The sequence below is a fragment of the Marmota monax genome, unplaced genomic scaffold (assembly GCF_021218885.2).
Source record: "Marmota monax isolate L192 unplaced genomic scaffold, Marmota_monax_Labrador192_F-V1.1 WCK01_AAM20220418_F8-fsc00100, whole genome shotgun sequence".
Classification (NCBI taxonomy): domain Eukaryota; kingdom Metazoa; phylum Chordata; class Mammalia; order Rodentia; family Sciuridae; genus Marmota; species Marmota monax.
Window position 1 is genome coordinate 4,428,840 of NW_026693872.1, and position 22,156 is coordinate 4,450,995.

General features: G+C 36.4%; 1 protein-coding gene across 1 annotated transcript; it reads left to right on the forward strand.

Annotated features, from left to right (window-relative positions):
- The first annotated feature begins 1,620 nt into the window (after positions 1-1,620).
- Tra2b (transformer 2 beta homolog) lies at positions 1,621-21,766 on the forward strand. Its single transcript, XM_046462511.2, has 9 exons — positions 1,621-1,828; positions 12,816-12,949; positions 13,939-14,101; positions 15,736-15,924; positions 17,346-17,461; positions 18,467-18,550; positions 19,951-20,010; positions 20,674-20,747; positions 21,361-21,766. Exons 1-9 carry the CDS (start codon positions 1,793-1,795, stop codon positions 21,369-21,371), a joined length of 867 nt encoding a protein of 288 aa, XP_046318467.1. The 5' UTR covers positions 1,621-1,792; the 3' UTR covers positions 21,372-21,766.
- The last annotated feature ends 390 nt before the right edge of the window (positions 21,767-22,156 follow it).

Below are 22,156 nucleotides of genomic sequence, written 5' to 3' on the forward strand. Positions count from 1 at the left end.
ATGTAAAAAGTCACTATAAGTGGTCAGGGGCAGGGGTTGTAGCTCAGAGGTAGAGCACTTGCCTAGCTTGTGTGAGGCACTGGGTTGGATCCTCAATTACCACATATAAGTAAAATAAAGATATTGTGTCCATCTATAACTAAAACATTTTTAAAAAGTCACTATAAATGGTCAAATAAGATTACCAACCAAAGAGCTTGTTCAGGGAGCAGAGCTGTCAAAGCACAGGAACTTATTCTAGTCTGGAAGTTCTGGAAGGACAATAGTTTCACAGTGTCAGCTTGAGATATCAGCTTGGAGTGGGACTTATATGGTTGTCACAGGCAAGAAAAAAACATACTCTTCTAAAGCCTGAAAACAGAGATTCAGAGGTTTGTTGCTCTGGCAATTTTCCTAGGCAAGATATGATGAATGACCATGTGACAGGGTCAAGGTGCCACCATGTCCATTCTTGGGGCGCTCCTCCTTTTACAGGTCTTGAGTGAGGGGTTTGTATCATTTGGTGTCTGGTGTGTTTAATAAACTTATGGTTTTAGTTTTTTCTTTTCTTCTTTTTGTTTGTACTGGGGATTTAACCCAGGGGCACTTTTCATCCCCAGCCTCTTTTTTTTTTTTTGGATACACGATCTCACTAAGTTGCTTAGGACCTCACTAAATTGCTAAGACTGGCCTCAATCCTCCTGCCTCAGCCTCCTGAGTTGCCCCACCATCCCCCAGCTGGGTCTGTTCCTCCAGATATGGGTTTGATACACCTATGCATCTATAAGCTTCTGATTAACTTGATGTTCACAGATGGTCATTATTATTAGCGTGATAATTACTTAACAACTTGTGCCTTAAGGGTGGTTGTTTTCTTGTAAAAACAAGGTTAGTCATTTCCACTCGGCACCTAATCTGTAAATGGAGTAGTTAATGGCAAACTCAGGTTTTAGGCACAGCCTGAAAACGACTGTGCTACGCACCAAAGAGTAACCCAAAGGAGGTCAAGGTCTGCTCACCACAACGCAAAATTAACTCTCCCACCTTGTGACACCATTGTAGTCGTACTTGGCTCTAGCACTTAAAATGATAGTTTGTGAATATTGTGTTCTCCCTTTTTAGACGACTGTTATTTTCAGAACAGAGACTTTGTTTAATTCCTGTGTATAAAGATTAGGTTTTTAAAAAAAGTTTATTCAGGAAGGAAAAACCAATTGCTAAGGGCTACATTCAAAGTAAAGTAGGAAACTAGTGCATGGATTCCCGCCTCTTTCAATGATGGCAAACACAAAATGAGACAGGAAACCAGGCGGAAGAAAGGAATAAAGGGCGGGGTAAATGGTGACTCTCTCCTCCCAACTCCCACCTTCAGTGTTCTCCTGGGAGAGTTTCAGAAGCGATTCAGATCTGGCTGGTGACATCACTGTGTCCCGAGGCTACAACCCCTGAGGCCTTGAGACACACTCACTTTCCCGCCCAACAGAGGCGGAGAGACAGGGGTGGAGCAGCACGAGAGGGCGGGGCCGACGTCACATCCGGCTCGGAACCCGCCTCCGCTGAGCTGTGAGGGCCTGGCGCGGAGGGGCGGGGCCGAGAAAGCGCGCGTTCTTGAGAGGGAGGAGCCGGGTTAAGGAGTGCCGCGTCACGTCCGGCAGAGCTAGAGCCCGAGCGGAGGTGGTACGGAGCGTTTCGGCTCTGAGCGCCTCGGCAACCCGTGCGTCCTGCGAGGCTGCGGCGGAGCCTCTATCGAGAAGGCGCAAGAGGTTGGCAGCTTCGACTGAAGCCCAGCGAGCAGCGACGTCAGCTAGGAGTCATGAGCGACAGCGGCGAGCAGAATTACGGCGAGCGGGTACGTATAGGTGGTGTAGGGGGTGGCTGTGTGGTCCCAGCTTCTTGCATCTCTTTCTAGGCCCATCGGCCTCGGCCTGGAGTCGGAGGCGTATTAGGCCCCGAAGCCTGAAGCCAGGAGGGATAGGTGACAACGTTTAAAAAGCCTTTGTGTATACGTGTCTTTGGTCGAAAAGGAAGCCGCCAACCGGTTATGCGGCTCCGTTCCCGAGACGGCCGTTTTTTCCGTTATAAGGAGGGGGGAGAGAGATTAAAAATGGCCGCGGTGTCCCCTCGGTGTTGGGGGAGGGGAGCGGTATCCTATTTCGCCGTTGCTCCCTGCGAAGCCTCGCCGCAGCCATCTTGGGCTGGCGGTCCGGGCGAGCAGCCAGAGGCACAAAATGGCGGAGGAGCGGCGCTCCGATGCTGGCAAGGCCTACCGCGGGCCGCGCCTCGGAGAGCCGCGTGGGGCGCGGGGAGACGTTTTGAGGGCCTTTAGCCCAGTGTTTAGGTCAGCGAAGGTCTTTTTTTATGGCAATGGAAAGCACAGTATCTAGGGTGTACTTGGCCTCGTTTAAGCTGGAAACAATCTGACGTAAATGCTGGGCCCGTTAGTTTTGGGCGGACGGCGTGCGGGCTTTGTGTTTGGCCTAAAAGGAATGCCGCTCTTGTATCGAAGGGGCGTTCCGGGCAAAAACCGTCGTCGGTGTCCTAGTCAACGGAACCTTAAGCTCGCCAAGATTGTTTTATGGAGATTTTTTTTCCCATGGGATTGTGAAGGAGAAATTGGCAGGCAACAATTTATGGCGCCGTTGTTTCCTTTGTTTTGGGACGTTCTGATCCCGAGAACCACCACGTGTTGGTACTCTTTGTTTACATCTCCTAAAGGTGGGCGTTGATTACGTTCCTAGATTGGGAGAATGAGATGGTTTCTAAGCTTAAACAGCATCGCTTAGCTGTGGGGCTTTGGATGTGAGATTCGGAAACCACCGAATGGCGGTAAAGGGGAGGGCTTGCTAAAACGTTTGGAGCTTAAGGAAAACTTGTTGAAAGAAAGGTAATAAGTATCATAGAAATCATCTTTTGAGACTTACAGGGATAAGTTGAGCAGGCTTTTTTTGTTGGTTGGTTATGAATTGGTATTTGTTTTTCTAGTACACTTTGTTACTGTTAATTTTTTTTTTTTTTGTAAAGCTGCCTTAAAGTCTGAATACCATTGGTCAAGTAAATCCTATTTAAACATCTTATTAAACTCTTTAACATTTAAAAGATTTTCTTAGGTGGTTTAGTAGAAACTATTTTTAGAGAACTGCTGTATGACAGTGAACTTGAAACCAAATCTGATTAATTTGGTTTGAACTAATGAGACCTTGCTTATACATATAGATAAATAAATATTAGGTTTTTAGATTTTGATGTTTCCCCAAAACATTGTTGACTAACGTCACCAGGGCGTTTTTGTTTTAAAGCTCTTCCTTGGGCTAAGAAAGTTTGATTTTAACCCACAAGTCTTCAGTGTGGCTTGTGACTATGTGTGGTTGCTGCCAACCAGAATACACTGTTTGGATATACTCTTCCTGGTGCTTGGCCTGAAGAGCAAATGATTTTAAAGTGTTAAGTTATTAACACCAATTACTGGATACTTTGTACTCTTCAGGGAGTACCAAATGATTTATTTCTGATGAGAGTTCCCAGTTGAAAATATTTGAAGAAGTTAAATATAGCGTTCTCCTGAGGTGGGAAAAATTGTTCAAAGAATTAACTAGTAAATATATGGAGAAGGAAATGATTTAAGGAAGAAATCAGTCCCAGTTTGAAACGGAGCCGGCTCAAATGAAACTGTGCCTCTTGATTTGAAAGTTTTACTTTCTGGTGTTTCTCACAAACCCGAATGAGTATTTGATACAATGAAGAAGGGTAGAAAAAGGTTGTGTTAATTGGTACCTCTTTTACATAAGAGCCTTTGCTTTTTAAAATAGATTTTCTAAGTTTTGAAATTTAAAAAATACTTCCACATTGTTGTATGTTTGTGTTTCCTTTCCAATTAGAACCTTTAAATGATTGGAAGCCTGGAACACATTTGGAGCGCCAAGATAAGCTTAGCAAAACTATAAAATTCAATGGCATAATATAAAAGTAATACTTGATTGTTCAAGCCCCAGTCAGTGGGCACGGCACGTAGGTAGTATATACGTATTTGTGTGATGCAAAGCAATAGTGGTCAAGTCTGACTAGCCTTTCCTTTTGGAAGTGAGCAGTGAAAAACATGTTCAGGGTTAATCTTGGATATGTTCAGTATAAATGACATCTCTGAAGCCTTGGGGGAAAAATGGCCTCATTTTTTCATTGACCTCTGGTTTTGGCTGTTAAACATTGTAAACTAATGTAAATAACACCAATCTCTTCAAATCAGCTGGAATCTTTTCTCTTTTTTGTCTCATCCAGCCACTCCTATGTTCAACACCCCAACCTCCCTAGTACTGTTTTTCCTCCACCCTCTTTAGACTTTAGAAGCTCTTCTTTTCCTAAAGATTTAAGGTTTGTGTTTGGAGTAAATTATTCTCCCATTTGGTCACAGATATTGAATGGGTGAATGTATTTACGCTTAGAACTGTGGCTCAGTGTATCCCATATCCCTACTTTGGAAATTTTTTTTTAATGCATCTCAAAAGTTGATTTATAATGAAATCATGTGACCTCTGATCTGGCCAGACCATAAGAAAAAGTAAAATCTTGTTTTCATCTCCAGATAAGTTTCTTCCAGAATTTATTAAAAATGGCTTACATTTTAAAAAGGCAAGCCTAACATTTACATCCCTTCATAATTCTGAATATAAGAACACTTGAGTTGTTATTAAGTTTAGAGGTGTAAGTTTAAAATCTAGAAATGATCACAGTATCATGTTTGCATGTTTGGTAGCAACACAGTATAGTATTCTCCCCTCTTTGGGATTTTGGCTAGTTTGAAACTTTACATCAAGGATACAGAAACTAAGGAGTGTATCCTATTTGTAGACTGGGTATTTTAAGTTTTTGCCAAACCAGTCTCTTTAATGTTTTGGCCCAACAAATAATTTGATGGAATATTTACTTTGTTAGAAGCAATGTATTTGAGACATCCACTTAACTCTGTGAAGAGATGAATAGTTTGGATTCTATCCCATCACATTGCTTTTCAAATTCTACAGTTTTTCTGTTTAATCTTGGGATATATTTGTTCCTTATTTTTTAACCTGTGGCTCTAAATTTTAATTTTCAAAACTGAAACATCTCCTGAAGACTCTTTAGTCTAAAGTCCTCACACCAAACTCCTTTTACTTAAGGTTTAATTAAGGGGCTGGGGTTGTGACCTAGCGCATGTGAGACCCTGGGTTCAGTCCTCAGCACCACATAAAAATAAATAAATAAAATAAAGGTATTGTGTCCTAAAAAATAATTTTTTTAAAAAAAAAGATTGAATTAAAAATAAGTGTGAGGAAATAGTTTGCATTGTTTTGTATCACTGTGACTGGTTAGATATGTCTGTTGAAACCAGGTTGAAATCTTTTCCCTTGGTTTAAATAAGAATGTTTTTAATAGAGTGAATAATGTCTGGATCTAGAAGGTGACATTTTCAAACTGAAATTACAAGTGATTTTACAAGGTAAGTACTGCTGGTTTTGTGAAAAGTGAAGAGGAATTCAGATGATGAGAGAAGTTTTAATGGTATTTGCTTTGTTTATACAGCATTTCCCCTTTATTGAGACCCCAAACCTAAACATTAATGCTTTTATAGTTGTTCATATTTTACCCAAGACAAGGAGAGAGCTACAGTTGTGTACATCTGAGCCTTAGAAATAATTTGTAAATGTTGACAAGAGCTTATACATAACTATTATTTTCTTACAAAGTATGGTGATTGATGTTCAGGAATTTTAAGTGTTTACCCAGGTTAGTATTCTGGGTATGTCATAGAATTAGATATTATCAATTTTTATTGGTTTAAACTGTAAGGCAAAAAAAAAATTCACCATAGCAAACTGTAGTCTTCAAAGTCCCCAAAAATCTTTGCTTTGAATTGGGTTTTGGAGGTTAATTATTTTCAGATTGTTACTTTTGTCAGTCTAAATTGTCACATACTGCAGCTTGGATGAGGCTCTTTTGCATTAAAATTTTTGTGCTTGTAGATAAAACAACAAAAAGCATACTTGTATTTGCTTGTGCTGAATGTACTTTAATGAATGTAAATTTAAGGGTTGTCTGTTTTTGCAAGAAATTTTCTAAAAGATTCAGGCAAGTCTTTATTTTTATTTTTTTAGCAAGATCCTAGATTTTCTTTGCCAATGCCCTTTCCAGTTATTAAAATATTATAAAATATAACCTTGTCAGCTTGCTGAGTTTGTGCATGTGTAATGTTAAATGGACTCCAGTTTGTAGTCTCTAGAAACTTTGTAACAAATTGTATTGCTGATGGGACAAGTTTATTTTCTAAGTAGGGTCTCTTAACCAAATATATAACATTAGCCTAATTGTTGCCCTCCGGAGGCTTATAAAGTGGCCACTTGAACTTAGAAACTGAGTTGAAATAAGCATAATATTTATGTTATTTAGTCTGGTTTCTTAAAATATAGAAGGAGGAAAATTGGAAAGGGGTAATGAAATAAGAGCCAGGTGTCCCTGTATTGTAAACAGTTGTGTTACCTCGATCTTTGGCCTCTGTTCCAGTATTTTCAGCATCTAAGCCCTGTATCTGTACATAAGCTTTAGGAGGCCCTAAGGAAACCTGCTTGGGCATTCTGATTCCACGATTACATTTGTGTTACCAGCAAACATTTCCCACTACATTTTAGTGATGGATATTAAAAGAAAACCAATTAGTATGATTCCCTTAAATAAAAAGCTATTTAAGTCTTTTCCCAGATTAAATAAACAATAATTGACTGTAAAACTAGACTGGAAATTGTTTTTACTTTTTTAGAAAATACTTCCCAGGATAGCCATGGTTATCTTTATACCCAGATAGGTGTAAAGACTTACTTATAATTTTTTTTTCTTTTAAGAATTTTTTTCCAAAAGGAAAATATAGGAGAGGAAATGAATGGCATTAAATGAAAGATTATATGATAATGCAGAATGTTTCATGCAGGCAGTATTAGTATTTTGTTTACACTAATCTGCTAAGTTGAGTCTTTTAAATCATTATCTGTGGAGGTGAGCTATAGTTTTCTATATTGCCACCTTATAAAGTAGAATTTTGCTCCCTGTGATTTCCAAACTTTAATACTTTGTTCATCAAGGGGAAAACATTACCAGAAAAATCTTTGAAAATACTACTGTTGGACTCAGGTTTGCTCTTTTCCTTCATAGCTACTGGCATATAGTAGTAGGTTGACTTAATTTTTGCTGATTTTAGTTCTAAGTTTAGTAATTACACCATTCATACTATAAAACTTCAATAGAGCAGCTTTCCCAGGGGTGGGTTGAACACTATAGTTCCAAATTGTCAGGTTCCCTGACATTGTCTAACAGTGCTCTTTAAAATATACAGTACAAAAATGTGTGACATAAGATACGTTTCTTTATCCTATCTAGACAAGTCACAATGTTGTAAACCTCTTCAACCCTGAGCCTTTGTCATCATTGTACAAATGAATTGTCCGTGCTTTCCTTTCTTGCACTTTTGTATTAATGTGTCACTTTTTGACTAGAGATGTGCTTTTGACACTTAAGATTTTCTCTTGATGAATACAATCTTAAGAAGTGTGAAATGTAATTAACAGTTCTAAAATGTTAAATGAACAGTAAATGTTCAGTGGCGCACTTCACATTCAACTTAAAACGCATGATAAGTCTATTTGGAGTAGACATGAGATTATCATATACTAGAAACAACAGAAAACTGTAGTTTCTGATTTTTGAACTGCATATTCTAGTTTTTTTTTTTTTAATCCAAAACGACAAGGGATTTTTTTTTTCTAGTTTCAGTTTTGGCACTGGATTTTATCCCGGAGTTTTAAAATATTCTTCATCCTGTTCTTTTTCTATTAAGGTTAATGTTGAAGAAGGAAAATGCGGAAGTCGTCATTTGACAAGTTTTATAAATGAGTATTTGAAGCTCAGGAATAAGTGAAGCTGAAATTTGAAAAAATAAAAGAAAGAATGCATGCTAATTATCAGACCAGAAGTCCCACTTGTAGAATATTGAGCAATTTGTGTGAAGTGGGGAAGATGAAAGAAGTCAGAATTTGAAACGGAAGAATGAAGAAAAGAAATAAAAATGAAGTTAAGATAAGAAGTAATCTGGAATCAGAAAGCACTACGCTAAGTAATTACTAGTCTGTTTATGTGTCCCTGTATATTTTGCTAAACATGCATGCATTATTTGTTTAATAGAAGAAAATATATACAGGGTAACGAAGTGCCTTCCAAGGGAAACGTATAAATTAGGTAATTCTAATTTTAACTGCTTAGTCAAATGATTGAAATGCAATTCTTTAAAAATAACCCTTTGTAGTCAAATACCAGGCAGTGATAAGCTCTCCAGCATGGGTAACAGTTGGCCTCCTGTTGTCCCTTACATTTTTCATCTAACTAAGCTTGTTCTGGGACATGAGTGAGTACCTTCTGAGGTTGGAACTGCTGGTGGTATATGCCACCTCCATCCTCCCAACTCTTAATGCACTGACCTTTATCCTTCAGTACTAAATAATATATGATTATAATGTTTTTCTGTTGGAAGTTTTCAAAAGAATGTCACCAAGATGGTTATGAAGCCAAACCCCCAAAATCCAAGCAAAGCATTGAACCAGGATAGTTAAATTTTGGAATGAAAGCATTAGTTTTTTCCCAAATGGTGTTAGTGGAAAGCTGCAACCATTTAGGCCCTAATATTCAGATGCATATGTGCCAAATAGGAACGATTCTTCAAATTTTGTTTAATGCTTGTTCCAGCCAAATGACTAAGGTTTCCGCTAAAATATAATACCTTTCCTTGGAAGAGGTGGGTCATACAAGTGAAACAGGATAGCTAATTCAAAATGTAATAGTAGTAATAGGTGCTTTGTTCCATTTTCTGTTATCAATGTTTAGCTATTATGATATTAAAGACAGATTCTAAAATAGTTTTTTTCTAGACTGCTATCTCTATCACTTCCTGAGGACACCAACTCAAAGTTCTGTCTTTTCTCTTTCTGTGTTTCATTGTAGCCAAGAAGAGTCAGATGATGGTGTGATGTTGTTGCCCCTGGTTGGATGGGACAAGTACACATATCAAAATAATTAGTAACCCCCAACAGTTGTCTTCTACACAATTTAGAATGCCAAGGGTATCATCTTAATACACTTTTTTTTTTTGTAAACTGAAGGCAGCTTTAAAACTTTCTCTCAGGTGTAGGTCTTAAAGCTCTTGGAGAAAGTAATTTACCCCTGAAACTTACAGGATCCATTTTTTGATACTTGGGGGCCTATTATCACAGTGTGAAAGTTGTACTTTTTATATTATTATTGCATTTTGTAAACAGAAGAAAAATATTCCCATTTATAAAGTTTTTGTATTCATTTTGCCTTAATTGTTGCTTTGTAAAACTTGCTATAAATAAACCAGTATAACGACATGAATAGTGCTGATTTTGCACATAGCAGAGGTAAAAATTATGAATATTTCTGTTCAAGCCCCTGGATTCTTTTATCAAGAGACCTGAAAGGTCTAGAGAAAAGGGCCTTTTAGCCCCATAATCTATCGGAACCAGTATGAAATTTAATTATGTGGCCCAAACTGGAAAGACTTAAGGTAAAAATGTTGACGCTGAATGCTGGTGGATTGTCAACATCCATTCCTTCTTGGCCAAGTCATCTTTGGGTATTAGGGTGGCTTCTCCCTGGGCCATTGGGGAGACAAGGGAAGTTACAGGCCTTTGTCCTGGGACAGGCAGTATAAGGAAGACAAAAATAATCAGGAGTGTTGATAAATGTTAGGGATGGATAGAAACATGGTTCCAGGAGGGCGGGGGGATCAAATAGAAAGCTTATAACTTCTGAAATTGAGTCAGTAAGACTAATCTAGCATCATACTCAAGTGTACTTTGATTTTAAGTTAATGAGTGGGTGCCCAACTCCAGACTTACTAAGTATTAAAGAGGTTTAGTGGATACCTCTGTTCTAATATACTGCATCTAGTTTTTTCAATAATATAGGGATTGGATGGTTATTTCTGCTTTTATCATCTCTTTCAAATAATTTCTGAGATTATCACTGTTCTCAATAGGGAGATGTCATCATATTTTGTTGGAAGGCTTATTTTTTTAATTTTTTTTTTTTAAATTTGTATTCCTTGTAGGTTGTATATTAACATATGACTAAGAGCCAATCAATAAGAACCAGGATTCTCTGAGCATTTTTCAGGGAATTTTTGGCTTTATTGTATTGATGCTAAAGGCATGTGTCCTTAGCAGTTCTTTTTGGTAGGGTTTTACTATTACTATTACTTTGTCTGCCCTGGGTGTGGAATTTGAAGTATCCTGTGTAGGGGCTTTTCCCCAACTGGTTTTATAGATTTGCCTGTGTATTAAGACTTAATTTATGCTTTGGATTTGGCTAATCTTTTAGGTCTCATTTCTTTTAAGCAAACTAAATTCCTTACATATATCTTCCCAACCAGCTAAGTGGCAGAAGGCTTTAATTTTCCTAAGAAAATATCCCTCATAGGAAAGAAAGTAGAGGTACTATTTAGGTGTTAACCAGATGGCAGTAGACAGGGTATTCCCCTTATTCTTGGTATAAGAAATTATTATGAAATTTTGCATAGCCTGTTAGATTCTGAGGCTGAGTGAACTCTGATTTTATAAATACACTGTCTGGCTCTTGGTCTGCTCTGATTTCATGAATAAATAAATAAAGACTTATTTCCTAGACTAGTGCTTGTGAAACAGACTAAAGCATCTCAGCTTGGAATAAAGCTTTTCTGTTGATTGAAGCCAAGAAATTTGTGAAAAGGGTTCTTGCCTCTATACCTGATCTTCCTTTATATTCAAGTTCCAGTGTTAAAAATTTGTTAGCTATAACATTAGAGATTTTAACTGTTAACTGTAAGGCATTGGTGTTCTGCTCTCCTTCATGAGCAAGTAGTTCTATTTGGTTTCTATTAAAGCTTATAATTATTCCATTAAGTTATATTTCTAGCACTGGAATAGAAGCATTTAGATAACTTGTTCCTCATTTATCTTCTAGATTAGCTTTTGCTTGTAGTGAAGATGGTAAAATTTGCACTCATATTTTTGAGGAGTATTGAGAGTAGAGATAAAGTGTCTTTCTAAATGTTTGTTGGAACATTGAATACAGAAATCTAAGGGCTTGTAAATTGTGGTTTCCAGTATAGCAATACATCTTTAAACCATTCCTTCTGTTGAGGGTATCTATTTCTCAAAAACAATCTGAGGTTCTTTTTTCTTGTCTTTGCAGTCATTTATTGAAGAGGAGGATTGGTAGACAGGAAAGCCTGTGTAGCATTTCAAAAAGTTGTTTGTGGTATAGAGACCCAAATTCATTTTCTTTGTTAGACTTTTCTTCCCTATTTTTGAACTTAAACTTGATCTTATCTGTTTGGTGCTATCTACACCCCTTACCCCCTGATTCCCCCCTCCCCCAAGACATCATAGAAAGGATCTTCTGAGTGTTTTCCACTATCCTGTAAAAAAAAGTTTGTATTCTAAAAGGTTTTTAAACTGTAATTAAAGCCTTTTAGAGATGCCAGAATATTCTGAAGTTTGGCAGAGGGGCGATCTCTTGTGATAACTTATATTTGGATTCAGACTTTACAGTGACTTGATACTGTAAAATTGCTTCATTTTCAACCTGGCCATTTGTGCTGTGTCTCAGAGTTTCATTTTGGATTTCTAGGTCTTAAATTGGAAAACCTACAATGAATGCTGTCTTGCTTGGTGAGAGCTTAGTTATCAAAGACTTGGAGTCTCTTATCTTCTTGGTACCATTTGCAGAACTTTTCCCTAATTCTGTTACTAGCTATATTGCACATGCCTCTTCTGCTGTTTGACATGTGTCGTTAACTCATTGAATTAAATATCCTATTGAGACGTTATCCTTTGCTGGTTTCTTTTTGAGATCTTTTTTGTGCTAGCCTGCCAGCTACTTGAATTTTGATTGAGAAAGCTTAGAGTACACAGATAATCTAGACTTCAGTTTTTGCTTGTAGTTCCTGATCACCTTTCCTTCCTGGACCCTAGATTAGTAGTTGATGATTTAATCTGTCTTGGTTTTAATATGTATTTTTTATATAACATTTCTAGTTTATTTATTCTCAGTTTCTTATAAGTTTACCCTGACCTGTCTCCATGTAGCTGAGAAATCTAGGTCTTAACAGGTCATTGCCTTTCTACTTAAGCTCCATCTGATTACGTTGAATTTCTTAGGAGCCTCCCACCATTATATGAACCCTAGGGTCTTATAGAATTTATTTAATGTCTATATGGCTGGTCCTTGCTTTCCACTAGGTTTCCACCTTTAGGACTTAAATGAGATCATTGTCCTTGTCTCTTTCCGCATTCAACAATAAATACAAGTCTTGAAAATTTGAAGTCTTAATGAAAACTATCAAAAGTATTCTAAAAGTAAGTTTTGCAAATTTTGTAGGGTTTTTAAATTGATTGTAACTTAAATGAAAGTTATAAGTTATAGATTTCATAGTTAATAAGATTCTTTCTCACCCTGGTCTTTATGGAGTAACATTCCCAAAATACAATCCTTGGACAGTTCCCTTAACCACCCTTTCTTCAGGGAGTGGGATCAGGTAACTCTTATCCCTGCTCCAGAAAGGTCGAAGAAAGGACAAATTAATTGACTTATGTCAGTTGGAGGAATGAAACTATTATACCAGGTATATGCAATTCCTGCCCTTACCTATGTTTTCTTATCTTTGGAAGAGGATTGCTCTCCTCACCATTTACCTCACAGCAGCTTGTTTGTTTTTGAAGTTGCCCAGAAAGTATACAAATTAAACTTTTGACATCTACGTGTAGGAATCCCGTTCTGCTTCCAGAAGTGGAAGTGCTCACGGATCTGGGAAATCTGCAAGGCATACCCCTGCAAGGTCTCGCTCCAAGGAAGATTCCAGGCGTTCCAGATCAAAGTCCAGGTCCAGATCTGAATCTAGGTAAGAAAGACAATCTTGAGATTTTCTTCTGTTTCTCTTAGCTCTGAAATTGGTGTGTGCTTTGTTAAACTAGGAAGATAGAGAGGGTTAGATTTTTGTTGGCTTATTTAATATTGGTACTAGAAACGAACCTAGGTTGTGGAAGAGAGACTTTTAAGTGGTTAAGAGCCTGGGCTTTTGGAGTCAGGGTTCAAATCTTACCTCTATTTTTGCTGGCTTAGGCAGATTACTTACTTAACCTTTTCAACGTTAGCTTATTATCTATAAAAGGCAAGTTATATTAGTTTTTTTGAAGTTGTGAGGATTCACTATAAGCAAACTGTTTGTTAGTTTGGCAAATATTAAAACATTAGTTTTCATTAATTGCAGTTCTTTTAAATAGGTGTAGTCCAGTGTGGATTAAAAAACTTACCACAGTGTTGGAGGGGTTTGGGAGCTTTTTTGTGTGTGTTAAGAGAAGGCTGTGCATCCTGCTTTGCTTGGAACAGTCGCAAGTTATTAATGCCTCTTCAGACATAATTAACAGCACCTCTTCTCTCAAATGTGTCCTGGATCGAGTGGTAATGCTAGTCGAGAGCCACTTATTGATCTTTTAAAAAATAAACTACCGGTGAAAAAACTGCCTGTGGTGTTGATTTTATAATTGTGTTAAAATGAGTAGTGGGAGACAGAAATAGTGGTATTAAAAGCAAAAGATGTGCATAAACTAAGCTAGTAAAGTGCTGCATGCCTTGATTTTTCAGAAGATGAGTATAAATTTGATTTCATCTTTTGTTAATTTGAAGAAATGTTGGTATAGCTTGTGGTTTTGACAACACTTCTAGCAAAGTTGAAATGAGAGAAGAAAAAATGGACTCCGCTTAAATTGGTGATCATGTTAACATATCTAGATTGTATCCCTCTTTGGGAGTTTAACCTCCAATAATAAAAGCATTGAAAGTCATCTATTTCAGTTATTTATTATAACCTTTAAGCCTTTGTCTTAACAGGTCTAGATCCAGAAGAAGCTCTCGGAGGCATTATACAAGGTCCCGATCCCGCTCCCGCTCCCATAGACGTTCCCGTAGCAGGTCTTACAGTAGAGATTATCGCAGACGACACAGCCACAGTCATTCTCCCATGTCTACTCGAAGGCGCCATGTTGGCAATCGGGTAAGATGAAAAACTTTTTTAAGCAGTACTGCCTAAATTTATTCCCATCTCATTCCCTCCCCCAACCAAGAACTGGTTTTTATAGCTGGCCTGTGACACCTGCCTATAATCATAATCCCAATGACTTTGAGATGAGGCGGGAGGATCCCCAGGTTTAAGGCCAACCTGTCTCAATAAAAACAAGTACTCTAGTAAAAGTACTCTTGGGTTCAGTCCCCAGTACCTTATCACTGCCCAATAAAAAAACTAACAGGACAGTGGAGCTATTAGCAGTATAACATACAGCTCCATACTGATGTTACTCATAATTCTGGGGCGGGGTTTATAAATTTTAAAAGGTGCTCTCCTAAGTTTTTTCAAACTTACTTTAAACTTATTTTTGGTATAAGGAGTTTGTTTTTAAAATGGAATGTAATTTCCCTAGTAAATTGTGATATAAAAGTGAAACCTGGTAACTTCATTGTGGAAACTGGAAAGTTAATAACATGGTCCTTTTGTTGTATCAATGCTGACTGCTTAATAGGTGTTAAAAATGGTTTGGTATACATCTTCTTGGGTTGCATTTATTTGCTGATTTCCAGAAAATACTAAATGGAAAGTCTGGACATAATAACTTTCCACTCCATCACTAGTATGATGAAATCAGGTGCTGTGCCGTTTCCTAGGCAAGGCATGAGCCATCCCTTTGTATAACATGTTTATACCGCATATGCTACCCCCACCATTACTCACTTAGCCATCTGAAAGCAGCTGAGACCATATTCATATAATTACTGTTACTGTGCCTATTTTGTAAGTCAAGTTTTTTCATAGGTACATAACCGAATTGTTTAAGGTATAATAATAGAAAAGTCTGTTTTAGTACAGGTGTAATTTAAAAAAAAAGCTGTTTTTTTTTTTTTTTTTTTTTTTAAGTTGAAGATGAACACAAAACTTTATTTTTATGTGGTGTTGAGGATTGAGCCCAGTGCTTAACACTTGTGAGGCAAGCACTCTACCACTGAGCCACCAACCACCCTGGCCCTACAGTTGTAATTTTTACCTACCGATGAATGAGGGCTGACTTCTAATTTTTTTTAGTGCCATTTTTTCATCATGACATTTACATTTTAGTAGGCAATTAAGAAATATAGTGGTGTTTTTTGATATTGTTTTTGGTGCTGGGAATTGAGCCCCAGCCCTTGTAGTAATGATTTAAAGTATACAAGAAGGTTATGTGCAAACAGTTTTTCATTGTAGGAGCAATATGTGCTAGCAATTTGAACATCCAACTTTAGTATCTGGGCAGGGCCAATAGAAATAATGCCTATGGACAAAGTGATAACTATAGCATTGGGTATGTGTGTTCTTGTGAAAGCCTGAATGTTTTTTACTTTTTTGGTTTTTGTTAGAGAATTAAATCCAGGTTGCATTACCACTAAGTTACAGCCCTGTTTTTTTGTTTTTTCTTTTTTCCTCCCTTTTGAAACAGGGTCTCAACAATTTCTTCTGTGGTCTTTGTGCCCATTCTTTAAAATATTTGCAGTGCTTTGTAATTTTTAAATGATATTTGGTCTAATTATATATCTTACAGGTTCCTTCACATTATTTCTAAAGAGGTTTTCAAAGTTTAATACCCTTTTTTCTATTTCTAGGCAAATCCTGACCCCAACTGTTGTCTTGGAGTATTTGGGTTGAGCTTATATACCACAGAAAGAGATCTGAGAGAAGTATTCTCTAAATATGGCCCCATTGCTGATGTGTCTATTGTATATGACCAGCAGTCTAGACGTTCAAGAGGATTTGCCTTTGTGTATTTTGAAAATGTAGATGATGCCAAGGAAGTAAGTAAACATTTACCTTTGTATTAAAAAAAAAAAAAAGGATTTCTGTTTAACTCCCAAGTACTAATGGACAAGTGCTTAGACAAGGACAGTTTTTGCTATTTATGGTATAAATAGGAGATATGTAACTACAGTTTTAGGTAAATCCTTCTAGCCTCAGATATCAAATTATACATTGAATTCTTTTTTCAAACTTTCATTGTGGGGAAATTTCAAATCCATGTGGATTAACTGAAAAATGATTTAAGACATTTGGTTCTATCACCTAGTTTGAATAGTTCTCAGCTATGGCTAGCTGTGCTGCAAATCTGTTCTTTCCATATAATTTTGAGATGATTGCAACATGTCACTGTTATTTCTGTAAATACGTATTACTGTTTTGGCATGTATAAGTAAAATACAGGAATATTAATAATTCTGTGATTTAGAGTATCAGTGTTTACATTGAGCTGTTTTCTAAGGTGGAAAATAATCTGAAGTGATGGTTATAACTTAATGTTTTAATTTTTTAGAAGTATATTGGCAAGTGAGTGGTGTATTTGGATTTTTATTTGACTTGAGGCAGGATGTAGTGGAACTTTCATGTGTGAGATTCAAACAGCATTTACATTTCAGACTTTAGATGAAAAGGTGTGGTAGCTGTGACATCATCTTAAGGGGGAAGGAACAAGAAAATCAGAAGCAATACAAACCTACTGGTTAATGTTTTTTATTTATTTTAGTTGTAGGTGCCAAAAGTTACACAATTTGGCCCAATCTCACTGACAGTGTAGTAGGCTTCTGAATTTTCTGATTCACTTGCTACAGCTATATGAACACTGGCTTGAAAATCTGTGCTAAAGTAGTAACATTGGAACTAGAAACTTAAATTCTGCTTAGGTTAAAGGCTGTTTCCTCAAATTATCAAACTTCTAAGACTTTGAAATGGGGTATTTTTGTTTTTAAATGCAGAGTTTTTCAGTTGGTGTATACTCTGGATAGGAGGATATGTGAATAAAACTTTGTAAAATCATAGGATCTCAGTTCTGCTTTTACAACCAAAAGCATCCATATGTAAAGGAAAGTGTGGCACTGTGTTCAGTCATTTATGGATTTCATTTGATTCCTAGCCACTTAGATTGTTAGTTTATGGATCATTAAGAGTCAGGCATCTGGCCATATTTGGCTCTCAGATAATGTAGTTTATCAACCATGCATCACTTTAGAGCTGGAAATATTGTTAAATTGTAGTAAAAGTTTCTACGACCAGCTTTCCCAAATGAAATGATTCATTTTTAAGTTTTAAGATTTCATGTTCTAGCCTATGTTAAATGTTTGATGACACTAACTGAAAGCGTCCACTAGGTTATTATTTTTAAGGCTATAGGATAATTTAGTATTTTTGTCTAAAATGCATACACCAATTTATTTATCTTTTGAAGGCTAAAGAACGTGCCAATGGAATGGAGCTTGATGGACGTAGAATCAGAGTTGATTTCTCTATAACAAAAAGACCACATACCCCAACACCAGGAATTTACATGGGGAGACCAACCTAGTAAGTTTACTTTGAAGATAAAAGTGTGATTGACAGTGAAGTTTGTTAATTTCTTCCTGAAAACACTTGATGAAGTGACACCTACATAAAATCCTGTGACCTCGTAAATCATTTTTCTTATCTCTTAGCTAGCTAAAACTAGGTAGATTGTATGTGATGGAAACATTCTATTTGTATCACAAATTTTGTTTGCCATCATTAAATCATTTCCTATAATAGGAATCTCAAACCGTTGTAGATAAAATCAAGTTTATTGTTGTTTTTTTTTTTTTAGAATATAATACATGGGCTCCAGTTACTGCACTGAAGTATAAAATACTTCTTATCATGACTCCCCAGCTGTGTACCATATTGACAGAAAACTTATTCATTTAAGTCTAAATATAATGTTCCATATAATAGAGAATTATGACTATGTTCCATGGTTGCCATATTCTCCTGACCAGCTAAACCTTAGCCTACTCAGAAAAATAAAATTTTATTTTTCCTTAGAAATGTGAACTAGTGAATTAACTTTATAAAGTATTTTTTAGTTGTAGATGGGCACAATACCTTTATTTTGTTCATTTTTTTATGTGATGCTAAGGATCAAACCCAGTGCCTCACATATACCAGGCGAGCGCTCTACCACTGAGTACTGAGCCATAACTCCAGCCCAATGAGTTGGCTTAATAAATGAGTGATTAGGACCTGTGAGCCTCCTTAACCAAAAGAGATGAAATATTGTTACAAGGGATGAGAAAAGGGAAAGGCAGATATTGGTGAGGATTATAATAAAATTCATTTTATATTTTAACATCAGAGAAGACCTACATATTGTAGATGCCACTATTTTTGTACAGGAGAAAAAGATCCAGTTGTGTACATAGATCTTGACTAAAAAACCCAGAACACTGCATAGTATTTTGCTATATATGTGTACTGATTTTTAATAGCATAAGTCTTATCTGGGAAGATAGAAAAGACTACTTGAATTTTTTAAAACGTGTATTATTATCATCACAGTGGCAGCTCACGCCGTCGGGATTATTATGACAGAGGATATGATCGAGGCTATGATGATCGGGACTACTATAGCAGATCATACAGGTATGTTATATGGAAGGCCATTACCCTTCTGAGTCTCAATTGTAAGGTATTATTTAAAGCAACACAAAGCTTAGTTTTTAGTAAAGGCTTTACTGTTGGGGCCATATCTCGGTGTTAGAGTGCTTGCGTGCTCACGGTCTTGATTTTGACCTCAGTGCCAAAAAGAAATAAAAGCTGGAGTTTAAATCAAATTTTAGGATTATGTGTCTTTAATTTGGTATCTGTATTTGCATTTTTGTTGAATGATTATTCTAAAATATTAAAGGGAGCTTTACCAAGAGTTAATAAATAATAAATAAAATAATAAAAATAATAATAAAACTTTATTTTAAACATTGTATATGAATCAGCTGAATTCCCTGAAAGTTGGCATGTGTTTCCATTTTGGCAGTGGTTGGGTAATTTAGCTATCAAGTAAAAAGTGTAAATTTATGTGATGATTAGATATGAACTATAACAGTTAACCTTGATGGGTTTGTGGCTTTGAGGTATGGATGTCTTTTTGCATGGTACTTTGATAAATTTTAAGAAATTGGAAGTTGTCCTAGCCAGGTTTATTTGCACATTCCTGTAATCCCAGTGATTCAGAAGATGGCAGAGTTCACAGATTGAGACCTGTCTTGGGATTTAACTCTGAGTTCAATCCCCAGTACCCAAAAAAGAAAAATCGATTAAATTGTTTATATATCGCTGTCTGTAGGAGTGAGTTTAAGTATGCTTTTGACATTGCCAACATTTAACCCACACAAACTCAAAAAAAAAAAATTTGTTCTTTCTAAGCAAGAAATACATGTTAAATAACACTTAAAAGTAGAGGCTAAGATTATAGTCTTCATTTTTCATTCACTTGGTAGCATTTACTTGGAAATGTTCTGTAGTGTTAATACTCCTTTTAGCCACCAGAGAGAGCACTGTGCAATTTTCTAAAAAGGATGGCAAAATGGACTATTTATTATACAACACTAGTATTCACTGGGCACAGTGCCAAACACCTGTAATCCCTCGTGACTCAGGCTAAGGCAGAATTTCAAATTTCAAGGCCAACCAGGAGAACTTAGCAAGACTTTACTCAAAAAGTAAAAAGAGCTAGGAATATAGCTCACAGTGGTTGAATACTTCTGGGTTCTATTTCCAGTATTGTGCCCCCACCCCCAACTAGTTTCACTCAAGGTTCATGAGTTTTTTTGTGGGGTACTGGGGATTGTGGAGCCACACCTGACCCCACACAAACACTTTTTTTCTTTTTTGGGGGGAGGGGATCCCTCCTAAGTTGCTGGGGCTGGCCTTATAAATTTGCCATCATGCCTCAGCCCCTTGAAACACTGAGATTAGAGATGTGAACTGCTGCACTTCGTTTTCGTTTTACCTTAAAACTAAATGTTGCTTTTCTGTCTTCACAGAGGAGGAGGTGGAGGAGGAGGTGGATGGAGAGCTGCTCAAGACAGGGATCAGATTTACAGGTATGTCAGGAAAGAATTTAAATCTGGACAAAAACAGAAAACATTAAAGATGTTTGCTATATAGATAGTGATATATATAGGTAGTTTTAAGTGGATTCACAAAATTGGATTTCTTTTAGTTTTAAAATACTCTTTAACAATAAAAAGGGCTTTGTAGTGTTCATAAAAGTTAATTTGACTTATAATAAGTAATTGGTGTCATTTCATAAATAATGAGGGAAGCAATTAAGTCATGGATATGGATGCAGATTTGTAGTCATTTGCTTATGACTGCTGTGTTCTTGTACTCTTAATTTCTCAGTTTTTCTTTTTTAAATAAGTACAACCTACTTGAAACACCAGTCAATTTTGTTTATGGTGTTATTCCATAAAAGTGGTTGTAATTAATGGTATAATTAATAATTAATTATAATTAATTAATAATTATATTCAAGACTAAGCACATTGTTTATTGATGGAATATAACAAGGAGTATTTGACCTGATAGTTTTTTGGAGATGCTTATGGATTCCAGTACACTAGGGCCCAGTATGATGTTCATTCTGAAAATTTAGCCTTTGAAGCCTAATGAAAAAAATTAGAGGTTTATTAGGTCCTTCTAGTTTTTTTTTTTGTATAATCGTAATTTGTAGAGACTTAGACATCCTTGACATTTGTTTACAGAAGGCGGTCACCTTCTCCTTACTACAGTCGTGGAGGATACAGGTCACGTTCCAGATCTCGATCCTACTCACCTCGTAAGTTTTTTATCTTTATGATATTGTTTATATATTATAATATTATGACTTGTTCTGACTTGGCATCTACAGCTAGTTGAGTGATCGTTTTGCAAATAATGGGTTGATCCACGTATTATCATTGTATATCTATTATATCCACGTTAGGATCCATTTATTTGTTAAATAAGCCTAACATAATCTGTCACCATTTTGTTTTTTCTGCTTTGGGAACTATTACAAATTTTGTACAACTGGAATTGTGTCCTTTATATGTTCTTGCATCTACTTTTTTGCTTTCCACATTTTTTTATGGGTACCTCATAGCTGTGCCTAATGATGGGATTCATTGTTACATAGTCATGTATGTAGTATGACAACATAAGTTGGCCAGTATCATTCCCCAACACTTATCCCCTCCCTCCCAGTTCGGGTTTTTAGACTCTTATCTCTCATCTAGTATTTAACATCTCATTTCTATTTTTTGTACACACATGCCTGTTATTCCCACAAAGGGAATCTGCTAGAAATTTCCTACTCGTAGAATAGTCTAATAAAGTTCTTAGCATTCAAATAAGCTTGATATACTGCTCCCTTAGCATTAAAGCATGTTTATTTTTCATTTTCTTTCCAGGTCGCTATTAAAGCATGAAGTTGAAGATTTTCTGAAACCTGCCATAGAGCTGGGATATTGTTTGTGGACAATATTTTTTATTGTCTGATGTTTAAAAAGTGAACAGTGCCTAGTGAAGTTAGGTGACTTTTACACCTTTTATGATGACTACTTTTGGTGGAGTTGAAATGCTGTTTTCATTCTGCATTTGTGTAGTTCGGTGCTTTGTTCAAAGTTAAGTGTTTTCAGAAAAGTATGTTTTGCATGTATTTTTTTACAGTCCAAATTTTGACTGCTGAGAAGTTTCTATTGTACAAAACTTCATTTAAAAGGTTTTTCTACTGAATCCAGGGTATTCTGAAGATCGAAGCCTGTGTGTAAAATGCTACCAAATGGCAAAAAGCAACAATAAACAATTTGATTTTTACTTTTCTTTCTAACATATCAGTGCTTAGAACTATTCCAATTTGTCAGTAGTAAATTTAAAGACAAAACTGCCCATTTTACTCCAGTCCATGAAACATAAACCATATTTAATATACTTGCAAATAAATGTTAAAAATATGCTCTGTAACTCTGTACTGCTAGTATTAGAACTAAAAATCTTTCAATACAGCAAGCGCTTAATGCTTATAAATGTGGATTTGTCAGCTTTTATGTAATCTGTATCATAGCAGAGGAATAAGAAGAGTTACACATTGTATCCCTTAAGGCTGTTTCTTGAAAGCTGTTACAAGGGGATAATGGTATTTCATCTAGTTATCAGCAAGTAACAATACATTCCACCACATATGTACTCTTGTTATAGTTTTTAGAC

Coding starts and splice junctions, on each gene's coding strand:
- Tra2b (XM_046462511.2), top strand. CDS start 1,793: ATGAGCGACAGCGGCGAGCAGAATTACGGCGAGCGG. Junction 17,462..18,466: donor TACATGGGGAGACCAACCTA/GTAAGTTTACTT, acceptor TTATCATCACAG/TGGCAGCTCACGCCGTCGGG. Junction 18,551..19,950: donor TACTATAGCAGATCATACAG/GTATGTTATATG, acceptor CTGTCTTCACAG/AGGAGGAGGTGGAGGAGGAG.